At 36.4% G+C, this 25428-nt stretch overlaps 1 protein-coding gene across 1 annotated transcript; it reads left to right on the plus strand.

Moving 5' to 3' along the window:
• Positions 1-1850: 1850 nt before the first annotated feature.
• Positions 1851-11375, plus strand: PPIB (peptidylprolyl isomerase B). Its single transcript, XM_053717379.1, has 5 exons — positions 1851-2024; positions 6462-6575; positions 7060-7153; positions 9701-9885; positions 10898-11375. The coding sequence occupies exons 1-5, from the start codon at positions 1890-1892 to the stop codon at positions 11018-11020; spliced, it is 651 nt and encodes a 216-aa protein (XP_053573354.1). The 5' UTR covers positions 1851-1889; the 3' UTR covers positions 11021-11375.
• Positions 11376-25428: the final 14053 nt, after the last annotated feature.

Here is a 25428-nt window from a genome sequence, read left to right on the forward strand (position 1 = left end):
TTTAAATAACATGAGTTTAATTCATGATTTTTTTTTAAACATCATATGTACCGTCATTTTTAATCTTTATATCCTTGCATCTGTCATACGTATCCTCCGCCCGGCATTTTCGATTAATCATTGTCATTTTTAGTCACGCTCCTTACAACCAATAATGTTATTAACCACGGGGGGACCCACCCCCTTTATATGTCGTCACGCATCTGTATTGCGCTTGCGTTTGACAGCTCTACCGATCATCTTATATGAAGCTTGTTCACATTTCGCGCATGCGCATTTGCAAACTTCACGGACTTCATTCATTCTCCAAATATTATAGCGCCCGGTAAGTATATTTTGAAATGGGCTCCGTATTCTACAATAAGATAACAATAAATCCAAAAGCTATAAGTTATATATTTATACATTAAAAGATTTATGTTATGATTGGAACAATTTGCAAATATCATCATATATATATATAAATGATAAAGTTTATTTCATCCCTTTATTATCTAATGAAACGTCTAAATATTATGGAAATTCGGAGGAGATGATTTGCTTCTATAGCCAACAATAGTATTCAGTGAATGTATTCATTCACTGAATACTATGTTGATTGACAGCGGATTTCGGGGTTTGACGCATGCGCAGTGTTGAGCAGAGACGGGAGCGCGCATTGCCACTACGTAAACAGCGGGTGGGACCGCTGTATATGTAATATTGAACAGAGTAAGGAAGTTGAGAGTGGGAGGAGCAGGTATACACAAATAACGATGTTTGCAAATGTATATAAAACTTTTATTATACATCTTATGACAAAATGAAAGTTGCACTTCGTTTAATATACTTATTAGCTATTTACTCATACTTTCTGAACTTAAAAAATTGACATTCACTTTAATGAGCACGAGAGCATAACATTTTAAAAAGATTGTGTTTACTATATGTAGGCCCCCAAAAGTCCTCCGTTTTGTTTCATATTGGAGAGGGTGGAGAGAAGAGAATATGTGTGTGTGCATACGTGTAAGTATGAATGGCTTTTTTTTTTTTGTGGAAAATATATTAAATGTTTCGGATATATGGAACAATCATTAAAACTGAGTTTCAACTATGTCGGAATTGGGGAAATGTGTTAGTTGTTTTTAAAGAGTTAAACAAAAACCCATATGCATTGTAAGTTTTCTCACTCCTTTACTATATCACCGATTATTACACAGATAGCTGAGCTTCAGCATAGTTGACTTGCTCTTGGCGCGCACCACATATCTCCTCCAATCAGAGAACAGCACATACACTACTATGGGTCAATTTTTTATTCTGCTCAATGCGTCTGGCATGTCCTTTTCTGATTGGGTTTTAAGTAAACCAATGGGACGCTCCTAACGTGGCACATAGGCCCAGAACACCAGAGGAATTCAGTATAATGGTATAGTCCGGTAACGGCAAATTAATAGACTAAACATGAAAAAAAACACGCCCTGCTTTCCGATATTTCCTAATATTGTCCGGTATCACATTACGTTCACAATGGTGGGTCTCTATAGGCATTTACCAGTGATTGTAAAATTAAGAACGGAAAATGTCAATATATTATCCCCCCTCTATAGGAGCTATGTGTGACAGCTGTCACTCTCTCCCTTGTTTAATCTGGTCAAGATCATTAGTTTTAAATGAGGAGTGATATATACTGCACTTACTAAACCTATATAACGTTTACCTCTACGTTATTGTAATTTTATACATCGACATATCAAATCATGAGCATGTGGATTTGAGCGCATAAATGAACTATTAGTTCAGTAGATAGGTTGCAACCCCCCTTTTTAAGCAATGGTTCAGTCTGCCAATTGATCTGACGTCACGGCGGGTCCTCTCTTTTCTTTCCCCCCTGGTCGCTCTGTCTGTTCATGCTGTGGAGGTTGGAGAGAAACATGAAGTTGCTTCTTGCTGCTGCCCTCATCGCGGGCTCCGTGATCTTCCTTCTGTTCCCGGGCGGCTCCGTAGCTGATGAGAAAAAGAAGGGTCCGAAGGTCACCGTCAAGGTAAACTGAAGATGTAGCTGCAGCCTGATGGGCGAGGCACTGGATGTCCGTGCTGTGGGCATCGGCCGTGGTACCACTAAGGGGCACTTAGTGATGGAGCTTCCTGTGATGAGCTGGCAGAGCCTAATAGCGATACACGCTCCTTTAGTTTTCATGCTTGTGATAAACGAGACACGAACGTGCTCTGCTGCAGGGATTGAGGCGCAGTTATTATGCGCATAAAACTGAGACTTCACGCATTTCTCCTAATGTTAATCTTTTATATATATATATCTCCTATTATCTTTATTAAAGCGCTAAACTCAGATTTGTATCATGCTGTAAAATGTACAGTCTAAACCCGATTCATCTAAAATATTGTATTTCCATAATTCTGGCGTTAACGTGACCGTGTCATTTGTTCTCTGTGCAAGCCCTGGCTTGCTGCATGGTTTAGTATGTATATCCTCAGGCATGATCTGGTGAGCATTATATTGGCTCTCTTCTGCTGTGTGTTTTGTAGTTGACCCTATGCTTTGTTCTATCAGGGTAATTCTGCATCAGTATTTTTTTTTACACCACAGCTGTCGCACGTCTCCTGTTAGGCTAAGCTGATGTCTGACAAAAACCTATCCAGATAACCGAAGCTCTGAATGCGAGTATAGAAACCCAATTTAAACCCCCGCCTAGCGTCCTGTGAACATCCACATACATTGGCTTCACAAGACACGCAGGGCTTTGTGAGATTGCCAACCTAAAACATCATTTTCTGATCTGAGCATTTGTGACCTGTACATCTTTAGCTTTGAATTGCATGATGGTAGGATTAGATTACTGGATATTATATTAACCTATAAGTTTCTACCTTTCTCACAGTTAACAAAGTAATCAAACAATATAATTTTTTTTTTTAAGTAATCAAGCAATATTCTTTAATATTTTATAGTCCCCATTATTTGTCTGCATAAAGTAATGTTAAATGTTGGAAATCTTAAAGTGATTATTATTATTATTGGTAATTTGTAGAGCGCCAACAGATTCCGCAGCGCTATAAACAAAGGGGGAGTACAACAAAACAATTATAGGGTAGAGGGCCCTGCCAAGAGTTGCACTGTTGTAGTCAGCTCTTAAGAAGGTGAACTACAAACAGCTGGACTTTTAGGCTTACATGCTAAGGGGGTTCAGGGGAGGAGAGGAACTGGTATTAGGAAAGGTTAGCGTAGGTTGTATGCGTCCCTGAACAGTAGAGTCTAAACTCTACATGGTAAACTCTACATGTTTTGAAATCAGTCACGGAATAGAAGTTATATTTTAGATGGACTTTATTTCAAGTGATTGTAAACTTTAACAAATTGAACCCAGAATAGAAAAATAATCACAGAAACAGGGGTACTTTAATTAAAGTTTACAAAAACACTTATATATTTTTTTAAATATCATTGCGCTCTGGTAAACGCCGATCCTCCGCCTGCATCTCCTGCTATCTTTATCATATGGATGACTTTATCCAGCTTTTTCCAATCGTTGCGTGTCCCCTTTGGCGTCCAGCTTTTGGGGCACTCAACGATCACTTTTAACAAAGATGCACTGTAACTTCATGTTTAATCTACCCGTGCCTTTCTAATACCCCGCGCCCCGTCTGCCAACTTCAAAACTCATATGTGAGCTGTTTGATCTGTTCTCTAATTTGTGTTCTTGCTACAAAAAGTGTCATACGGCTAGAGTGTTGATTGGACGAGACAACAGTCCATCTTAAAGTGTTTTCTTTTTGCTCTTTTGGCAGGTTAGAGTTATGATAGATATATATATTTCTCTTTCTTTAGTTCAGATAAAGGATATAGAGAGAACAAAAGCAAATTAGATACTAGATTGTTTTAAAAATTGCATTCTCTGAATCATGAAAGTGATTTTTTTTTTTTTTTTTTTTTTAATTTTACTGTCCCTTTAGCTCTGGTCACATGTTGGTTTGTCATAGGCAATGCTATAGGACTTATTACTGAAACTTTCTAGCATAACAAGGGTCATTACAGTCTCAATCACTATCTTCTTGCCTGTATAAAATGTAGTAATGTACTTATTTGACAATAGAAGATAATAAAAATAGTAACCGTAACCTCGGCACATTTACCCTACACAAAGAAATTCTCTGAAGTAAATTGATTTGATCAGCCCCTGACATAAGTCAATTTTCTATCTTTGAAGAGGTTAAAGGGATAGGAAACCCTAAAATGTTCTTTTGTGATTTGGATAGAACATACAACTTTCTAATTTTTAGTTTGTTAAATTTGCTTTGTTCTCTTGTTGTTCTTTGCTGGAGGAACAGCATTGCACTACCGCCAGCTAGCTGATTATATATATATCTATCTCTATCTCTATATCTCCTCTATATCTCCTCTATATCTCTATATCTCCTCTATATCTCCTCTATATCTCTATATCTCCTCTATATCTCCTCTATATCTCTATATCTCCTCTATATCTCCTCTATATCTCTATATCTCCTCTATATCTCCTCTATATCTCTATATCTCCTCTATATCATCTCTATATCTCTATATCATCTCTATATCTCTATATCATCTCTATATCTCTATATCATCTCTATATCTCTATATCATCTCTATATCTCCTCTATATCTCTATATCTCCTCTATATCTCTATATCTCTATATCTTCTATATCTCTATATCTCCTCTATATCTCTATATCCAATCAGAAGAGACAAATGTGTGCAGGCACCAATCAGTAGCTTAGTCCCACTAGGGTATGATATGTTTGTTCTTTTTCAACAAGGAATACGAAGAGAACAAAATACTTTTGAAAATAGAGCATGTCATTTTAAGACGCTTAAATTCACTTCTATCGGAATCATGTAAGTTTAATTTTAACTTCCCTATCCCCTTAAACTGCTAGACATACATCCGCCTTTCTTGGACTGCTCTTGCTGGATACTAACAATCCACTTGTGTAATTTCTTAGTATGTCTTTGACATTCATCTTTATTTATGGCAGGGGTCAACAAATCTATTTGATTTAGGTGCAAGACAGTGGTATTTTGTTAAAAAGATATATGGAGATTATCCTAAAAATGTAGGGCCAGAGGTAAAATTATAGGAGCCAGTGGCTCTCTGGGTTTTATTGAGCCCTGATTTTAAGGGATTATATTTGATATCAGAAATTGATCACTGCTTTCAAAATATTTGCATAAAAAATAGGTCTTGCATATTTGGCCCTTTTGAATTACCTGTTCTTGAATACAATGGGTTGTGGGTTCAAATATAAACATAAATGGATAAAAAGGTTAACATTGAAACATGCATTTAAATTTAAAACAAGTGTAGCATTTTTGGAATATACTTCAATCAGTAAAAATGCTTCTAGTAAAAATGAGTGCACAATGCAGGGCAGCGGCTTCAAAGGCTAATAAGATACTAGCATGTATTAAAAGAGGCATTGATTCAAGGGAGGAAAGCATAATTCTGTCATTATATAAAGCCCTGGTAAGACCTCACCTTGAGTTTGGAGTGCAGTTCTGGGGACCGATTGCTAAAAAAGATATTGCAGAACTAGAAAAAGTTCAGAGAAGGGCCACAAAGCTAATAAGGGGATTGGAGAAATTAACCTATGAGGAGAGGCTAGCCAAACTGGGTCTGTTCTCTTTAGAAAAAAGGCGCTTGAGAGGTGACATGATTACTTTATATAAATATATTCAAGGCCCATATACAGAGATGGCAGAAGCTCTTTTTATTCCAAGAAAATTGGTTCTGACAAGAGGTCATAATTTAAGGTTGGAGGAAAGGAGATTTAATCTCCTGCAACGGAAACGTTTTTTCACTGTAAGAGCAATAAAATTGTGGAACTCCTTACCAAAGGAGGTAGTGAATGCCAATACCATAGATACATTTAAAAATAATCTGGATAAATTTCTGTATATAAACAAAATTCATGGATATGATTGCTAGTATTAAATGGGTCACATTTTAATGGGGTTATTTAAGCTTAACTGGAGCTTTTTGTAAGTATTTTAGATTTGTATAGGTTGAACTCGATGGACTTCAGTCTTTTTTCAACCTTATCTACTATGTTACTATGTAGTAAAATGGCATTTCCTCCTGAATGTACTAATAAACTTATAGAAACTAATGTAAGGGGGGGAGGGGACACCACATAGTTGTAGATTACCATAAGCACACACATTCCCTCATTAACTTGCTCAGAATTTAGAGAGCAAGGCAGTAGTGTGCACAGCGGTAGCTGCATTTTGTCGCCATTGATGACTTTGCTCCTATATTTGTTGAGCCCTGAAGTATCTCTAATTTCTCGGAAGGTTGCAATTAATCTATTTTTATTTTGAGTGAAATTTAGAGGCCCAAAAAATACATGCTATTGCCAGTGTGTTCTGTCTCTTCTAAAATTATTTTTCCTGTCTGGTTGACTTAATCAGCTTTGTTTTTTTAGGTGTATTTTGACATCAAAATTGGTGATGAAGAGACAGGTCGCATTGTGATTGGGCTTTTTGGGAAAACGGTTCCCAAGACAGTAGAAAACTTTGCTGCTTTGGCAACAGGAGAGGTGAGTTGTCGGGTGTGGCGTGTTTTTTTTTTTTTTTTTTTTTTTTTTTTTTTTTTAACTTTTTAAATTAAAAGCTAATAACCATCAACAAGAAAGGTGTCGCTTTGTTTAATTTTTTTTTTTTTTTTTTTTTTTTTTTTCTTCCAATAATTTACTAATTGGAGCACATATAAATGCGAAATATGGAACAATATTAAAAGCATGCTTTCTGTAGTCTTCTGTTTTATTACTGTGCCTAGGTCTGTCTTGTTTGTGTGGTTTAATTAAAAAAAAAAAAAAAATACATACAAAATGGTTTTTTTTTTTTTTTTATAAATTAAAAATAAAATAAATGCCTGGAATAAAAAAAATACTTCTGACCCTGCTCCAGTGAGTTTGCAACTGCTTTTACATTGCCTTCCTCCCAGTTGGCAGAGCTGTAAAGTACTGCTAGGTTTTTATTTTTCAAATTTTATTGTTTGTGCTTTTAATTTTTTCACTATAGAAAGGATACGGTTATAAAGGCAGCTCATTCCACCGTGTAATAAAAGACTTCATGATCCAAGGTGGTGACTTCACCAGGGGAGATGGTACTGGAGGTGAGACTTTCTTACACAAAATGGTGGGGGGTTTTTTTTTTTTTAGATGGAAGTACTAAACCTGTAAGGTTTTATAAAGCCTGGGGGATTATATACAATGGGAATAGCATGTACAGGTAATGTTATGGATCAAATTGGCCAGAGTAGCGCAGAAGTTCAGTAATTTAGTAAAAAGGTCTGCTCTGCTGCTTAGTATTTATCTTCCCAGGCTGATACGATTAAAGTTGCTGGTTCCCCTATATTTTATAAGGTCAGCAAATGTTATCCTGCCCTAGCATTAATAAGCGATACCTACCACATGAGTTACTATCTTCAAAGTTTAAGGGGACATACAAATATTACGTCTATGAATAGAAAAATAAAAACATTAGGATGTTTCATAGGGATGTATTATCAATCTTACCAATATTGTAGTGAATTTTTGATTTATAATTTCTAGTCTTTACTCATGTGTGGCTCATTCTACAAAGCCAACCACAGAGGTCTTTACATGTAGCCCGCAGGAGGGCGCACCACCATCTTTTCTCGAAAGATTCTGTGCAGTGTGCAGCACCACTGTGTAAAAGCTGTCTTCACACAGAGCAGCACAAGCTCCCATTTCCTAATTAATTATGATTATACTATCATGATTTTTTTAATAAAGAGTAATACCATGCAGTGTAGGAATAACCGCTTGGTATTGGAAATTCTCCATTTCTAAACTCATGTTTACTTCAGAATTTATGGTAAATGTATAGGGCAACTATCTTCAACTTTTGAACTTTAGCGTGGGACATTTATACAATGGTGAAATTAATTTTAATCTATCATGTATTTGTGACTATTTAAACGTACCAGACTTTTTGTTAAGTTGATAAAGTATATTTAATGTTTTTGTTTTGTTTGTTTTTTTTGAAAACTTTAATGCATTATAAAATACTATAATTTATCTGATTATATAAATAAAATAAAATGTAATTTTATATAATGAGAACAGTAAATCTCTGGCTGTGAGTCTCCTGACATACCTCTAAAGTCAGGGATCGCTCTCTGCGTGCGTGTTTCCACAAACATTCTTTTTCTGCCTAGAATGTCTCAATGTTGCACATATAATGGCTTTTTTGATGTTAAAAATGGCTGTACATTTTTAATCTGAGAAGAATGACAGCTTAATTCTAACGGTAAACCCCAGATTTAATTGTAATTCCCCCCCCCCCCCCCTTAATCATTACATTGGGTATGTGTTTAACGTGTGAATTCATAAGATGTCTCATTGTCTACTTAAAGGGACAGTCTTGTCAAAATGTAATTATCATGATTCAGATAGGACATGCAATTTTAAACAACTTTCAATATGCTTTGTTCTCTTGGTATTTGTTGAAAGCTAAACCTAGGTAGGATCATATGGAAAATTCTATGTCCTTGAAGGTCACCTCTTATCTTAGTGAGTTTTAACCATTTTACACAGCTAGATAGCACTAGTTTGTTTGCCATATAGATAATATGCTCACTCCCATGGAGTTGAGTCATTACAGACTTGTATATTTTAGCCAATCAGTAGACTGCCCCCTTATTTTAGCTCTTTTTCACAGGAGGCTTAGATACAGGTAATCAGAGGTAAAAAAGTGTTAATATTCAGTGTTGGTTATGCAAAACTAAGGAATAGGTAATAAAGGGATTATCTATATTCTTAAACAATACAAATTCTGGAGTAGACTGCCCCTTTTAAATAAATTAAAGAAAAATACAGTACCTGTATAAGTCATACCGAAGTGGACAGTAGCTTAATTGTCCTTCGGCAAACTATAAACTGTATAGAACGCCTGATACATAATTTGCTCGGAATGGAGCCTTAAAGGGACAGACTTATCTAGATTTTTAGTTTGAAAAGATAATCCCTTTATTACCCATTCCCCGGTTTTACATAACCAACACTGTTTATTTTAATCTTTTTGCCTCTGCAGACTGCCCCTTATGTTTTTTGACAGACTTGCATTTTAGCCAATCAGTGCTAACTCCTAAGTCGCTCCACAGGAGCGAACCCAATCTTAGCTATGACACATGAACTAGAGCTGTCAGCGCTGCGGAATCTGTTGGCGCTCTACAAATACCTGATAATAATAGCTGTGAACTGTCAAAATGCACTGAGATAAGAGGCAGCCTTCAAGGGCTTAGAAATTAGCATATGAGCCTACTTAGGTTTAGTTTTCTCCAACGAATACCAAGAGAACAAAGCAAATTTGATGATAAAAGTAAATTTGAATTTTTTTTTAAAGTGACATGTCCTATCTGAATCGCAAAAGTTTAAACTGATTTGAAACCCAAATTATTTTTCCATTCATGATTCAGATAGAGCATATGATTTTAAGCAACTTTCTAATTTACTCCTATTTTACTTAATTCTCTTGGTATCTTTATTTGAAAATCAGGAATGTAAGCTTAACAGCCGGCCCATTTTGGTTCAGCACCCTGGATATTGCTTTCTGGCTACATTTGTTGCTTTTTAAGCATATATAAAAAAACAAAAATGTAAACTTTTTTTTTATTTTTTTTTATTATTCAAAATAGGCAAAAGCATTTATGGAGACAGATTCCCAGATGAGAACTTCAAGCTGAAGCACCACGGTCCTTACTGGTTAAGCATGGCTAATGCTGGCAAAGATACTAACGGTTCACAGTTCTTTATCACCACTGTCAAGACTCCTTGGCTGGATGGAAAGCATGTGGTGTTCGGCAAAGTATTGGAAGGAGCAGTAAGTCTTGACACCAGTGCAAATTTTGAGAACCTTTCATTTTATTTTAAAAATACTTTAAACTTTTTCTGGGGAGAGACACTCGGTTTGCTTTTAAGTACATCTGTGTCTAAATATGACGATGGCTACATGGCCTTTGTAATATCTTCCCCCACCCCAAAATGTTGTATAATTTCTCCACCATTCAGATTACTAGATAATTCTTGCCATATCCTATCCAAAACTGACTTTTTTTAGAACCTCTGAAACTATCAGAAGACTAATGAACACCTGTTTGCCACTGTTGCAGCTACTCTTAAAGGAACACAGAAACAATATAGATGTTAAGGAGCATTGCATTGACAGGCTGTTTACACCACTTTAGCAAGATAGGCATATGTCTATATCTCTGCCGTTCTGCCTTCTGTGCTTCTCCTTTAGAAGCGATCTCTCATGATTTTCATTGGATTTGGATTGAACAAACACATTCTGTCACTCCAGATCCAATAAGAGTATTCTCCAGGCGTGCACATTTGGAGGACAAAGGAAGGTTTTGATGGCAGTGGTGCCTTTCCTTTGAAAGGAGCACAATGGTGGTGTGAAAACATTAGTTTAGCTTATTTTTATTTTTTTAATCTTCACATGTAAGAAGGCTTTAGTATTGTGTATCAAATTCCCCCCTCCCCACAGTTATACATACATTATGCTTTGTATGCGGCACTACATTTTGAACTATTTGTACAAACTATTCAAACAGCTGTGCAGTATTTGTTTTCACTTATAAGGTTAACATTCATTGCATATGGAAATACAATATACTGATATCATAAATTGCTTTGAGGTACTCATTATGTTTGACCTTTCTAAAGCCATGCCAGCACCAGTGTCCCATATAGTTATGCTTATCAGGGGGTGTAAATGTCAGTGTGTCCTTCCCACTAAATCGTAACTTCTTTACAAACCTGATACGATCAAATCAACCCATAATGGTGATAAGTTTATTTTTCACTAACAATTACTTTGTCTCATGCAGGAAGTGGTAAGGAAGATTGAATCAACAAAAACTGATGCCAGAGATAAACCTCTTAAAGATGTGGTGATTGCAGACTGTGGGACGATCGAGGTGGAGAAGCCATTTGCCATTCCCAAAGAGTAACTTTAAATCGGAGGCTGGGTTCCAGCATCTTCCTTTTGCTCCACTGGGTCAAAGGTAGTGGACTTTTTCCAGAGACCTATCAGCTCTGTCCTTGTTGCTCCTAGAGTAATAAAGGGCGGTAAAGCCACATGCTGTCAGGGGCTTCTGGTACATCTTATGGGCTGCTTAATGAGTCCTGAAATAAGAGCGGTCAAATTTAATTAATCTGCAAAAGTGACCAAAAAGACTCTCTTACATGTGTCATTATCAAATTGGCTTACACATTCCGCCTACTAAATATTCAATGTGTTCAAATTGGAGACAAATTTACACCGTATGTAAATCTGAATAAAAAAAAACAATTTTTATAAAACTATTTGGGTTTTTTTACGTCATTTTGTGTGTATAAAATCTGCTACTACACATCTTCACTAATTTGTTTTTCAGTTAGGTTTTAAGCCTGCTTAAAACTTTTATATCTCTGCAACAACTGTGCTTCATAATTTTGATTTTTGTCCAGTCAAACATAAAAGCATGTTGGGTAATGCATGTCTGACATTCTCAGTCTAAATGTTTAGAAATTCGCATAATTCTCCCTTTAAAGCACATATACCAAATATTAAGGTATATCCATTTCTTCCTATATTTATTTTTAGAGACTGAGAAAGTTAATACAGTTGAATGGGGCAGTGACCTGTAACCTGCAGGGTGTTCTAAGGACTGGAGCGCAATAATATAAAGCGATTGTAGCTTAAATACTGGTGTCTGTGACTGTTGGGGGGTGTAATAGCTGCCAGTAGATAACACACAAGATGTGATGCAATTCTGCAGACCTAGTAATGTCTTCACCTTAAGAATGGAATGCAATGAGCATCACCTGTAAAGAATAGTTTAACTTTTGCACTTCTATTTGATGTTCTTTCTTGCCTTAACGTAATGTGCACTAGCTCCATTAGGAAGAAGCTAATGACTGGCTAAGATGTGCCTTAAAACTGGCACACTATGCTGATATATGCAGCTATTGGGAATGTTATAAAGCTGAGCATCATAGATTGACATTTAATGCGAATATTCTGTAATAGTTGTGCTTGTTTTTATGATGTTCATCAGTGGGATTATCATCTAATCTAGTGCAATGTAATAAAATATAGAAATCTTCAGGTAAATCATGACTTACCGTTCGGATGCACCTGCTCTATACTGCAAACATATTAGGGTGCCTTTCACTGCATTCTAATGCTGACTTGTTTGCACATGTGCAGCAACTTTGATACCTGCAGTAAATCCTAGGTTCCAAAATTGCAGCACCCATAATTAGAGGGGGACGCATGGGATGGTTAGTATTTAAATGGATAGTAATTTACTTTTATCACACCAATTTTGCTTTGTTCTCTTGGTATTCTTAGTTGAAAGCTAAACCTAGGAGGTTGATATGCTAATTTGTAAGCCCTTGAAGGCCGCCTCTTCTCTCAATACATTTTGAGTTTTTCACCACTAGAGGGTGTTAGTTCATGTGTCATATAGATAACACTGTGCTCACGCACGCATAGTTCAGGTGAGCCAGCTCTGATTGGCTAAAATGGATGTCTGTCAAAGAACTGAAATAAGGGTGCAGTTTGCAGAGGCTTAGATACAAGGTAATTGGAGGTAAAAAGTGTATTTATATAACTGTTGGTTGTGCAAAATTCTGGTGTAGACTGTCCCTTTAAATACGGGCTAATATAAATACACTTGTGAATTAAGAGTTTTGTGTTTTTTTTGTGTTTTTTTTTTTATTTTACTTTCAAGGCATATAAACATATTACAAGATGCAGAGAACAATATGGGATCAGTTCAACATTAAAGTAAAATGCTTTGTACATCATAAGTGGGTAAATATAGTAACTGGTATTAGAGTAGAATGCCTTTCCTAATGTAAACCTTCTAAATGGAACACAGGTCACTCTTGGGCCTCAATAACATGGAGCAATTATATGAATAGAAGGTGACTGAAGAGACCGCTCTTGGGTCTTGCAGTGCAAACCTCAGTTTTATAGTTTTTAAGTTAACTCTTATGAATTATATTTTAAATAATACAGTAATTCAAAAGGAATAATAACCATATGTGTATAGTCTGATAAATAACATCAAGGGTTTATATTTAAAGAATGGTATGGTAGCAAGCTGCTGAGATAGCTAATAAAGTAGAAATAGAACCTGTGGGGTGCTCATAGTATGGGTAGAAGCCAATATAGGGTATTTTCCAGGTTTAAGATCTGACTAAGTCTTATGGAGTGGGCCCAATCAACATTAATATAATTAGGGATACAAAAGTTTCATTATGGAGGTAGTGAAAATATGGGAGAAGCAAATACCGCCAAATGAACCACTGCCGAATCCCAACTATGGGTAACCTATATAAACTAGGGATTAAGGCTAAAGAGAGGTCCCTTATCTATGATCTGCTGTTTCACAGAAATACATTTGTTAGTGTGTGTGTAAAAAGATGGAGCAATGGAGAAGCCATAGGCCCAATCCATACCTTCTCAATTTAGATAAGCTAACTGTGCCATCTCGGCCGCAGACAACACAGAATGAAGGGGAGAAAATGCTAAGGATTTGAGGGATAGGCTTGTAAAAGTATCATAAACACACATGCTCATATTACACAAAGATACAGTGAGGTATGTGCTAACCTTGAGGTATAACTTTACATATTAAACACACACAGTATATAATATGAACTTTCACCAGGGACTATGGCATATGTAGAAGTTCAATGATAGTCCATAGAGAGAAACTATATCGTAGCTATAACCTAGGAGTATCGCTTCATATTGTGTTGAACAAACTTCAAACAATTAGCCAACATTTTTTTTTATATTAATTTTCACCAGCATCTGTGGTAAATGTTAAAAATTCATCAATAGACCATGAATGCCATGACAAATCATAATCAGGGGACTCTATGAACAGGTATGTTCAGAGTCCCCGTATGTTTTAAGTAAGGGGAGTGACGCTTGGAGGGAACGCTCTAGTTAGTTTACTGTATAATCTTACCCCATTCCAATTCTACAGAATGGTCTCCTATAGTTTTGCGGGGCAAGGAGTAGGAAAAGCATTTCCTTAATAGTGAAGACCCATAAAGTGTTTGGGATGTTGTGCTGTAGTAGAATTAATAGGTCCGGACTCCTCATGGACACTCAGACTAGGAGACTTGGCATGGAGATTGTGAATTTTAATAGCGGTATCAACATAGGCATGTATGAAAGATGTTGCTAGGGTATTGTAGCCTTTCTGCTGTCCATTGGCTACCAAGATAGGATGGTTCCCTTTATCAGAACTCCGGTACAGTGGAGAGACAGGAGGTAAGATTTGATATTGATGATATGGGGTCCTGCTCCTGAAGGTCACAAGTAGGGTGGTATCTGTTTTGAAGCCAGCTGTAGTAGGACTAGGTATAATTTAACATGGCTTTTTTGGTAATCTTAGGGGTTTGGTCTTCCACTTCATCGCCAGCCATAAGCTCTGGAGGTACAGCCTCCACTCTCGGAGCCTCACTGTCTGTTTCCAAGCTTCCCTCCGTGCGTATAATATAGGATGGTAACTGATGCAATCCTGCATTGGCAACATCGCTGGGATAAGCGGATGAGGAAACAAGTTAATTATGTAGTCTGGAGGAGCTGAAAGCGGCTTGCAAGGTCTCTCCCAGTGCGGCATGGTGGTAAGCCAGCAGCTCCCGATTCTCCATTAGGATACAATCTTCCATCCCCACAGGTTTAGATATTTAGAGGTAGCTTGCGTGTTATATGCTATAAGTTATAGGACATTGAGTGCGGCATAACGACAGGGCCAAAGGAGAAAATGTGAATTTCTCTACTTTTCAGAGAAAAGCTGTAGCAGCTATGCGACTAATCATGGCCACTACCCGTTCCCCCTAAGATATTTTGATGTATAGAAACCATGACACAAGGCCATTTCTTATCGAACCAAGCACTAGTCTGCTAATGTGATATTATATTCCTGACTCACATCATAAAATTACTGTTTATAATACTTGTCTACTATGTAGTGGGCCAGGTGCAACATATACTATAGCACATGAACTGTGGACTAAAGATACACTGAATATTTAAGTCTCACTGTGGTCCAGCAGTCAAAGCATAATTATTTTGGATGCATGTAGAAAAAAGCCACTGTTTGCCCCAAAACTTCTCCAAATGAAACTGCTTTATTCAGTCCACATAGGCACAATAAGCTGCAAAGATTCAAACCATTTGGGCCCTAATTATGCATAAACAACTAGCAAAAAGTGACTTCCTTTATACCGTAATTACACACAAGTAAACCTCTCATACCCCTTTACTATAATCTTGCAATATGCTATATTGCCACCTAGTGATACTAAATTATTACACTTTTAACGCTCATTTTTCTAAGTTGTTAAAGGGACAGTCTACTCCAGTTTTATTGTTTAAAAAGATAAATACCTTTATCACCCATTCCCCAGTTTTGCATAATCAGCACGGTTATATTAATATATTAGTTTTATTTCTGTGATTATCTTGTATCTAAGCCTCTGCAGTCTGCCCCTTTTATTTCAGTTCTTTTGACAGGCTTGGATTTTAGCTAATCTGTGATGGCTCATTAGTTCCATGGGAGTGAGCACAATGTTATCTATATGGCACACATGAATTAGTGCTCTCTAGCTGTGAAAAACTGTCAAAATGCATGTTCCATTGTGTAACCGAAACAGAGTTAAAGGGACATATTCGAAATTACCCTTTCATGATTCAGATAGGGTGTGTAATTTTAAACAACTTTCCAGTTTACTTTTGTCATCAAAGTTCTCTTAGTATTCTATGTTGAAAGCTAATCCTAGGTAGGTTCGTATGCTAATTTCTAAGCCCTTGAAGGCTGCCTCTGATGCAGTTTGTCATCGATAGACATTGCTAGTTCATGTGTGACATATAGATAATGTGTTCACTCCTGTGGAGTTATTCGAGTCAGCACTGATTGGCTAAACTGCAAGTCTGTCAAAAGAACTGTATTAAGGAGACAGTCTACTCCAAAATTGTTAAAGTTTTAAAAGATTGATAATTCCTATTAATACAGAACTAAACTTGATCCAGATAGAAGTAAAACTTTTGTAAATAACTTGTGTAGATAACTAATAAAAACCACCTTAAAGGGCCATAATACTCATATGCTAAATCACTTGAAACTGATGCAGTATAACTGTAAAAAGCTGACAGGAAAATATCACCTGAGCATCTCTATGTAAAAAAGGAAGATTTTACCTCACAATTTCCTCAGCTCAGCAGAGTAAGTTCTGTGTAAAAAGTTATACTCAGCTGTTGCTCCAAGCTTCAGGTAAAAAAAATTTTTAAAAATTTTTAGAAATGAACAGCAGCCAATCGGCATCAGCAGTGCTGAGGTCATGAACTCTTTTACTGTGATCTCATGAGATTTGACTTAACACTCATGAGATTTCATTGTAAACTTCCTTAAGCTGAATAGGGAAATAACATGAGTCCACAAGGCTCAATCCTTTAGCTGTCCTTGGACAGACATACTGATTTGCTGCTTAGAAGTCCTTTACAATGGGATGTGGCTACTTAGGAACTTTTGAGGTAAAATATCTTTCTTTTTTACATAAAGATGTTCAGGTGATATTTTCTAGTCAGCTTTTTACAGGTATGCTGCATCACTTTCAAGTGTTTCAACATTTGGGTATTATGTCCCTTTAAGTATTTGCAGTCAGCTTGTAGCTCATTGCAAAAATGCCAATCCAGCATAGTAGTATCACACCGCTCACTATACCTTCTGCTCCTCTTCACCCGCCAGACCGCTGTTTACCGACCACAGGAGGTTCTTCAAACTGTTACGGCTCACAGGACCCACTGTTCCTTCTACCTAGATCATTTAGTTCTTAAAGATTCTGGATTTGGTTTAAAGAAAATTCATCTATTTTAATTGTGTAATTTTATCTGACTTTTATAAAGTTGTTTAAGGGATACGTCCCTAAAATAATTGGTTTATTAATGGGTACTTTATTTAATTGTTTTTTATATCCTGTTTGTTTTATATTAGCGCTATATTTATTTAGTGGTTTAGCTTTCCAGCGCCTTTCTTTTTGCACTTTTCTACTAACTGAACTGATAGCGGAGTGGATAGGCTATTTTAGAAAGGTTTCCACTTTTATTAATCCTAGCACACTACAATCCTTGCTTTTACACATTATTAGCCCATGTAGCTATATGGTACTCATAATGCATATTGTGTAAGAATAAAATGTTTGTTTTGTAATTTTCCCTATGGGCCTTGCCCCCAGGCCTGTCTGGGTTTAACTGCCTGGGACTCTGGGGACAGCACAACTTCCTGTGAGCACCCAGGACTGAGCATGTTGCAGTGTCATGGGATGTGTACCCAGTCCAGTCTGAGAGTGCAGTCCCCTTCCGTGTTTTGTATATGTCTGGGGTGATTACATTAGCCTGTGCACCCTTCACTTGTTCCCAGTTTGTTAGATTGAGAGCTTGCTTTGTGTGGCTGTTTAGGGACTCAGGTTTTGGAAGAGACCTTGACAAGGTACCTGGGCTTATCCTATTTGGCCAAATGTGGTAACTAACCATTCCATTTTTTGCTTTTAATCTTAACTGAGAGCTTGTTAGTGAATGCTGGACTTTCTCAGTGTGTTGTATTAATTTGTTTTGTAATTTTCCCTATGTTTCTTGCACCCAGACCTGTCTGGGGTTAACTGCCTGTGACTCTGGGGGCAGCACAGCTTCCTGTGAGTGCCAGTGAGCACCCAGGTTTGAGCATGTTGCAGGGGCATGGGATGTGTACCCAGACCAGTCTGAAAGTGTAGTCCCCTTCTGTGTTTTGCATATTGTGGAAGAATACATAAATAGTCGGTGTATATCAAAGGCAGCATTCCAAACACAGGCCAAATTCCCATTTTTAATTCAGAATTGGACAGTTGCAAAAAGAAAATAGAGTAGTTAAAGGAACATTCTTCTGAAACATTTTCTCTGCTCTAACGTAAAATGTTTCAGGATGCACTACAGGACTTAGTTGTACATAGCTATACACCTTTTATTATAATTTTTTTTTTTTTTTTTATTCTTTTTATTAGAGAGTTCAGGCATATAATACAGGTATACAGATATTTCAACAATGTTTGAAATCACATTCAATAAGTCTACAATAGATGTAATTATAAAAACACTTGATACAAAATACATGTAGTTAAGAAACATTAGCTGTTGGCTCATAATACAAATGTGTGTGAGAAGAGGTACATTTCCAGGGTATACAATAATTTAAATTATAGAAAAGGTGTAGATAATACATAAACATATATATTCAGTGCCTATGGACACCAAGGTGTCTCCAGTAACTATTACCCGAATTCTCTCCCTTTTTTTTTTAAAAAACTTTATTAACCTAAACCCACAAACTAAGCAAAAACTAAACAAAACAAATAGAATAACCTATGCACAGTCTATAAGAAACCTGTGTGGCCCTGGTAGGACTTCAGAGTAAAGTTCAAAGTAGCTGTTATATGCTTTCTAGGATGAATATTCGCTCCATAGTTTTATATGTTTATTGCACATTAGATCCTCTCCGAAGCCCAGTATTCAAGTCAATCGATATGTTGTCAGGTTTTATTATTATTATTATAACTAAATTATAACTAAACCCCTAGAAACCAGACTCAAGTAAATGAGGACATGCGTGTCAGTAGAATGCTCACTCCGTTGTTTCTGCATGTCCAATTGTGCCTAAAGATATTAGATAAGGTGTAGTGCATCTTGTAGGTGTTATGGTGCATTATATTATATTTAGGGTGGTGGAACTAGTGAGCTAGATCCTTATAGGGATACTGTACAGCACAAAGGGCTCGTAGTCAAGCCCATCTGAGTGGGCGCGGGGTACAGCAGAATTGTGTCTCCCAAATAACTACTGATCTGGTAGAGAGTAATTCCACGCTTGTGGTAAAGTACATGTTGGCTCAATATTTATAGGATGCTTATGAAACTAGACTTTCCTGTGGCCTGGTTTAGTCCTGTTATTAAACAATATAACATTGATTTTAGCACTATGCAATAAATAATAATAAAATAAAAACTCAACGAAACTAGAAATACACTATAAACCTAGCTCTTCCTGCCCCATATTTTCCAGGTAAGACCGCCGCATTAACTAGGTACCCTAACGTCATTCAAATTTGAAAACTAGGAAATATATTTGCGGTGTCATCAAGCTTCAGAGTAAATCTTGGCTTAGGGCATGCGCTTCAGTTATGAAATTACAAAGATTACATAAGGTGCTGAATTAACCTGTAAAATCCAGCAACGTTACCACGTCACATCAGCTGAGATACATTTTTATATAAGCAACTCTGAGGGACATAATGCAGTACTCAAGTGCCGAAGAGAAAGAGATGTTGTTGGACAAGTCAGTGAACTGAACAAATTATATAGTCGGGACCCATCCACCCATGGCAGAGAAGAAGACGAGAGATCAAAGCCTAACAAGACTTCAATACCAATAGCATGCTGCTCTGCATATGAGACATTGCTGATTTTCAGTGATTAATTATGGAAAATAGGTTGACACATTCTATTACAATGGCATACAGCCTAGTGTAATTGAACCGTTTTAGCATTATATATATTAATCAGGTCTATGAGGAGTTAGAAGATCGCTAACTGTTACACTCATGCAATCCATTATAGATAGAGTACCAGAGAACAAAAGGAAGCATATGGGTGCTAATATCGAGTCCAGTATACATTCACATTCGGACACATTGACACAAGAACATTGCATACAGCCTATGTGGCAGATATGTTAAAACCAAAGAAATAAATCTCAGTAGGGTCTTTCAGCAATATACACAAGCTGCTTTGTCAGAGTTAATGAACCCCAACTATGATGAGTAAAAGGTTTGTAATTCAGCCGATACCCGTAGCCAAACGGGTCCTACGCTGCTTCCAGCAGCAGGACATCTTATGGGAACGGCAATAAAGTGATCTCTGTAAGTCTGTGTCCTGCTCCTTCTTTACTGAATAGCTGTTAACCCCACTGATAATCATGTCCGGTCCGGGGTTGGTGGCATATACATACATATAGCGATCATGCGAGTACACACACTCAACGGCGCTCACACACTGCGTGCCGATATGGATCTTTGCCGCCACTGCTAGATTAGAGGTAATGGAAGCGGTTTTCTCTTCCGCTCTGAATCCAAGGGTTGTGTCTGGTGCAGTCACCGGGGAGGAAATGGGATCTATGCTAGGCTCCAACAGGTTCAGGCAGGTGAGAGTTGCTCCAATCTCCGTTATTGCTACTATCCCCTCACTCCATGAGGGATCTAAGACCATGAGGCCGTCCTCTGTATCACCGGAGTAGGATATGATAGTACTTGCCATAGCCTGTGAAGTAGGGACATGTCGACTGGATACAGGTTTCTGCCGTAGGGGAAGTTGTTCCGGTACCTTAACTTTTGTGCATAGGTTCATGCAGGACGCTAGGAATATAGCCTTAACTTCAGCAAGTATATCATTGTCGCTGCCTACTTTAGTAGCAGTGGGCATATCCATTGCTTAGGATCAGGGAGAAGGTTGATATGCAGCTGCAGTAGGATGAAGCTATATACAGCGTGGCAGCAGAATGTATGCCATGGCGCCAAACGGCCTTATTAGCCTTAATCTGCTTCTCGGTGGCCAAGGGATGGTGTTCCTTGATCCAGAGAAGTTCCCAGGCACAAAAATTGCCAAGTGGTATGCGGATGGCGAGATATTTAGCCACTTTTTGCCTAAAGCTGCACGGAGCCTCAAGAATCTGTGGCCATCTTGGGTCGCCTCCCACCGGAAGTCCCTTTTATTATACATTTTATTTAAATCTATTTTACTTAAAGGGCCATGATACCCAAATGTTGAAACACTTTGTAACAGGCTTTCATTAACCCTGTGATACACCTGTGCTCGTAAATGTAATTTTTAGTTAACAATGCATAACTTTGCAAATAAACTTTGTTTATAGCATGCTTGTCTCAATAAAAGCTGCTATTTAAATGTTAGATTGTAAATTAATATTGCTATCCACTTGATAAATATGCCAAGAGTAAGAAATACATTCTTTCAGCAAGACACTTATAACTAACTATAAATGATAGATTTCTTTTAAATCTATCATGTACAGCTTCTATACATAAAGACTGTACCTTGTTATAAAAGCCTGTTCACATAAATTGTGAAAAATATAATCTTTAATATGCTTATTTTGCAATATATGTATGATTATATTCAAATATGTGTACAATGTATAACTGAATACTTTTATATGTTTAAACAAAAGTCTTTTACAATATAAAAGGTTTTTATTATCTGTCTGCTAACATACTAAACAACTAACTAGTTCTAACATAAGATGTTATGTGATTTAAAATGGAGGTTTATTCAACCTTGAATTTATAGCTCTAAAATGGATGCTCCTTGCAATTTAAAGTGCGTATGTCTAAACTCTTGTATAACAGATTATCAAGGCCACATAGTTAAGATAGAAAAAGCTAGACAAGTTTTGTTGATGTTAAAATGATGCTAAAAATACATATAAAAAGAAAACAATAAATGATGACGTCATCCAAATAAAAAACTATAAAAACACCTTGTTGTAAACATGAAGCAGGTGACTCTGACAGGATATTATAGAGCATCTCTAAGGATAAGATTTGGTTGCAAAGAAGTCATTTCGAGTGGTATATAACAATTGTTATTGAAAGCAAGTTTAAACTAAAAGTCTTTTAACTCTGTGTGTATATTGGATTTAAATGAATTTAATTTTATATTACTTCTGTAAGCTGATTTTTCTGTATAATAAAAATTTATTTTTAAGCAATGTTATCTTCTCAAGTACCATTTCTTTATTGTACTCAAAACTTTATTTGTAAGAAATGAGACCTGTTTCACTGATATAATATTTAAAGTTCAGTGCTTGGAATTTATATTTCAATATAACTGTGCTTTAAGACCTTATAAGTGAATTAGGTGTGAACCACTACAATTGGCGTCCCTGGGTGTTTTGAGAGATAATATATGTTTTATAATAATTATTATAATTTTACCTAGGTCCTCTTACACGTAAGAGATGGTACTGATATATCATGGCTAATCAGGATTTGCAGAATCTTTTGAAACTCAATGATGTGTTTAAAATGCAGAATGGTAGAGTCATTGGAAATTATGAGGTTATTGCTTTGGAGATACAGTTAGGGTTTAATTCATTTAAACTTTGCTAATGCTGCTGGAGTAGTTTTGCAACAACCTATATATCACACTATAGATGCAAATTTTGATCCTGCAACAAATAGAAATACAAATGTTTTTTATGATGGTATAGTAGAGATTTTAGGCAGACCTCCTGTTATTGCTACAGGAATACAAAGACATTGCCCTAAAGGCTTTAGCCTGAATTGAGATGTGGGGTACTCCTAGATCTAGTTTGTACAGTTCAGTAAAGGGAAAATAAATAATACCAGCTGCAGAATATGAGCAAGCTGAGAGGGAAAACCTTTTTAATGTGATACAATGTTTAGGTTATATGTAAGCTCAGGTTTTAAATAGTGAAAATGTCTGGAGTGTCCGGCATATAGCAAGTTTTTTTTTGTTTTTTTTTTTCGCTGAAGCTGTAGGAATTCCTATATGAAATATAAAAACAACAATTGGAGTGATGCCACGCAATCCGAAGGACATAGCTTTGTGGTTAAATGACAGAGTTCATGCATTAGCTGGAGTTTATCCAACTTATTATCTTCCACAAAATAGAACATTAGTTAATGCTATTTTATTCTCTGGTTTGTGTGTTTTTATATTTGAGGCAAGGAAGTGGAATTCAGTGATTTATGCATATCATGTAAAGACACAAGGTAAAGATACTTTTGGCTTCACTTGCTGATATTTTAGGAATGAGGAATATAAATAGTGGCATTGTAGCAGCATATTTATTAGAGCTGAGATTTACAATTAAAATAATCACGACATGGTTGTTTAAAGCCAAATGTTACAGGACAAGGCTTAATTTTGGATATAGAGTGACAAATACTCTCTGTACCTATAGCAGAGAGACCTAAATAAATGCCTGATATATATTAAGACTTACTTATACACTTGTAGGTAAGGACCTGACTGGAGATGCACTAAGAACTTCAAATAGCAGAGAAAAGGAAAGGAGAAAAGATTTTCCAGCAACCACCTTGATCTTACAAAAATGAAAATCAGTTTATTACTATTTAGAGCAAATCTTCAGATTTGCCTTATGAGGAATTTCCTCGCAGGACATTGAGACCATTGTTAAAAAAAAAAAAAACACCAGATCGGTATAGATTTGGAGATGGTAGTGTAAGATATAGAGGAAAAGGTACAGGGGTCAGGATAGATATCAGGAGCGTGAGATTCATTCTACTGAAAGGGGTGAAATTTCAGTTGCCCCAGCTAATACTGAAAAAGTAGGGCAAATAGAGAAATCACTACCAGACATCCCAGAAGAGTCTGAAGGTGAATGAAGTCAATTAACAGTAGAATATGGGGGAGAGACTTATGAGGGGTATTTAGATACACAAGCATAAATATCTTTAGTACAATCAGATATGTTAAAAGAAGATGTATTAGCAAATATAACTATACAGACTTTAAAAGGTGAAGGTACTTATCCCTCATGTAATACACAGGTAAAAATAAATGGTAAAAGAGTGCACTTAGAATTAGTTCAGCATCGTAAGCTTGATTCTGATTTTCTTATAGCTTATAAGGATGTAGCACATTTTATTTCATTGCAGCTGGAAGATGAACTTCCTTTCACTACTAGAGTTGTGGAATAAGCATTTATGAAAATGCAATTAGATCATACTGCAGTATCTGATGTTGTCCAAGGATACTTTTTAAGTGGACGACTCAGGAAGATGATGCACTAAATGCATTATTAGAGGCAGTAAATAGAACAGAGTATTTAGCTCAAAGAGATAGTACTAAGGATCTATTAGATTACATAAATATATCGCCTAATGCAAGCTATATAAGGTTATATAACGTAAATGAGACAATTCCAATAGCACTTATATCTTATGTATATTCAAAAACTGAGATAAAGTTTATTATGATAGAGAAGCTTTTGGTAGCTGTTAATATAACACTGTTAAAGTCAAGACAGATTGCACAGGGGAAAGATATATATGTACATACATCATTAGCCTCACTTGATAACTTACAAAAGCAAACTATACCAGACAAGGAAGCACTAAAGAATAGATGGATAAAATGGTTTTCTAATTTGGAAGACCCACAGATACATTTTATTCATGATAAGAATCTGACACCTCTAGATGATTTACCAGCTCCAAAGCAACCCTCAAGTTGGAATTTATAAACTTATCCAAATAATCGTTATTCTGCTATTTTTTATACTGATGGTTCTGCAGTAATTTCTAGTAAAGAAAAAGAAAATAAATCTGCTGGAGCAGGAATTGCAAAATATTCTCCCACTCTGACTTTGATGCGTTCATGGCAAATCCCTTTAAGGGATCATTCAACTCAATTTGCGGAAATTTCTGCATTAGCATTTGCTATGAAGGAAGCATTGTTAGATAAAGGACCAGTGTTGATTGTAACGGATTCTGCATACCTGGCAAGATCTGTATTCCAGGATTTACGAATCTGGAAATCTAATGGTTTTTTAACTGCAAAGAAAAAGCCATTACAGCATATTGTCAAATGGAAAGCAATTGCTGCTTATTTAGATCTAAAGCCTGATATTGAAGTAGTACATGAACCAGCTCATAGAAAGCTAGGTTCTTCTTTGCATACAGAAGGCAATACATTTGCAGATACGCTTGCACAAAGTGTAAGTCAAAAATATGCAGTAATTGCAGTTAAAACTCGAATGACAGCAACCAGTAATCTTGACACAGAGTTAAATGCTTGCTTGGATAAAACCAGACCTAATCCACCTGGTTATCCTAAAACATATCTTTATGAATTAAAAGACAAACATTGTATGGTTAAAATTGGAGACTAACAATTGATTATTCCCCCTGTCATAGACAGATGGAACATAACAGAGATGGCCTATTCTAGTATTGGACATCCTCATTTAGGGCGAGATAAAGTCTTATTTACCCTAAAGTCAAAATATTGGTGGCCTAATATGAAGGAAACGGTCATAAGAGTTATAGGGAGTTGTAAAGCATGTCTCCTTGTTAATAATCCAAATCACTATAAACAACCATATGTTGTTAAAGAAATTCATAATAAGCCATTTGATCTGATTTATTTAGATCACATAGGGCCTTTACCTACTTCACATGGGTATAAATATGTGTTAGTATATGTTGATGCTTGTACAAGGTTCATATGGTTATACCCTGTTAAAAGTGCCACGGCTAGTACCAC

The sequence above is a fragment of the Bombina bombina genome, chromosome 6, assembly GCF_027579735.1.
Source record: "Bombina bombina isolate aBomBom1 chromosome 6, aBomBom1.pri, whole genome shotgun sequence".
In the NCBI taxonomy this organism is placed as follows: domain Eukaryota; kingdom Metazoa; phylum Chordata; class Amphibia; order Anura; family Bombinatoridae; genus Bombina; species Bombina bombina.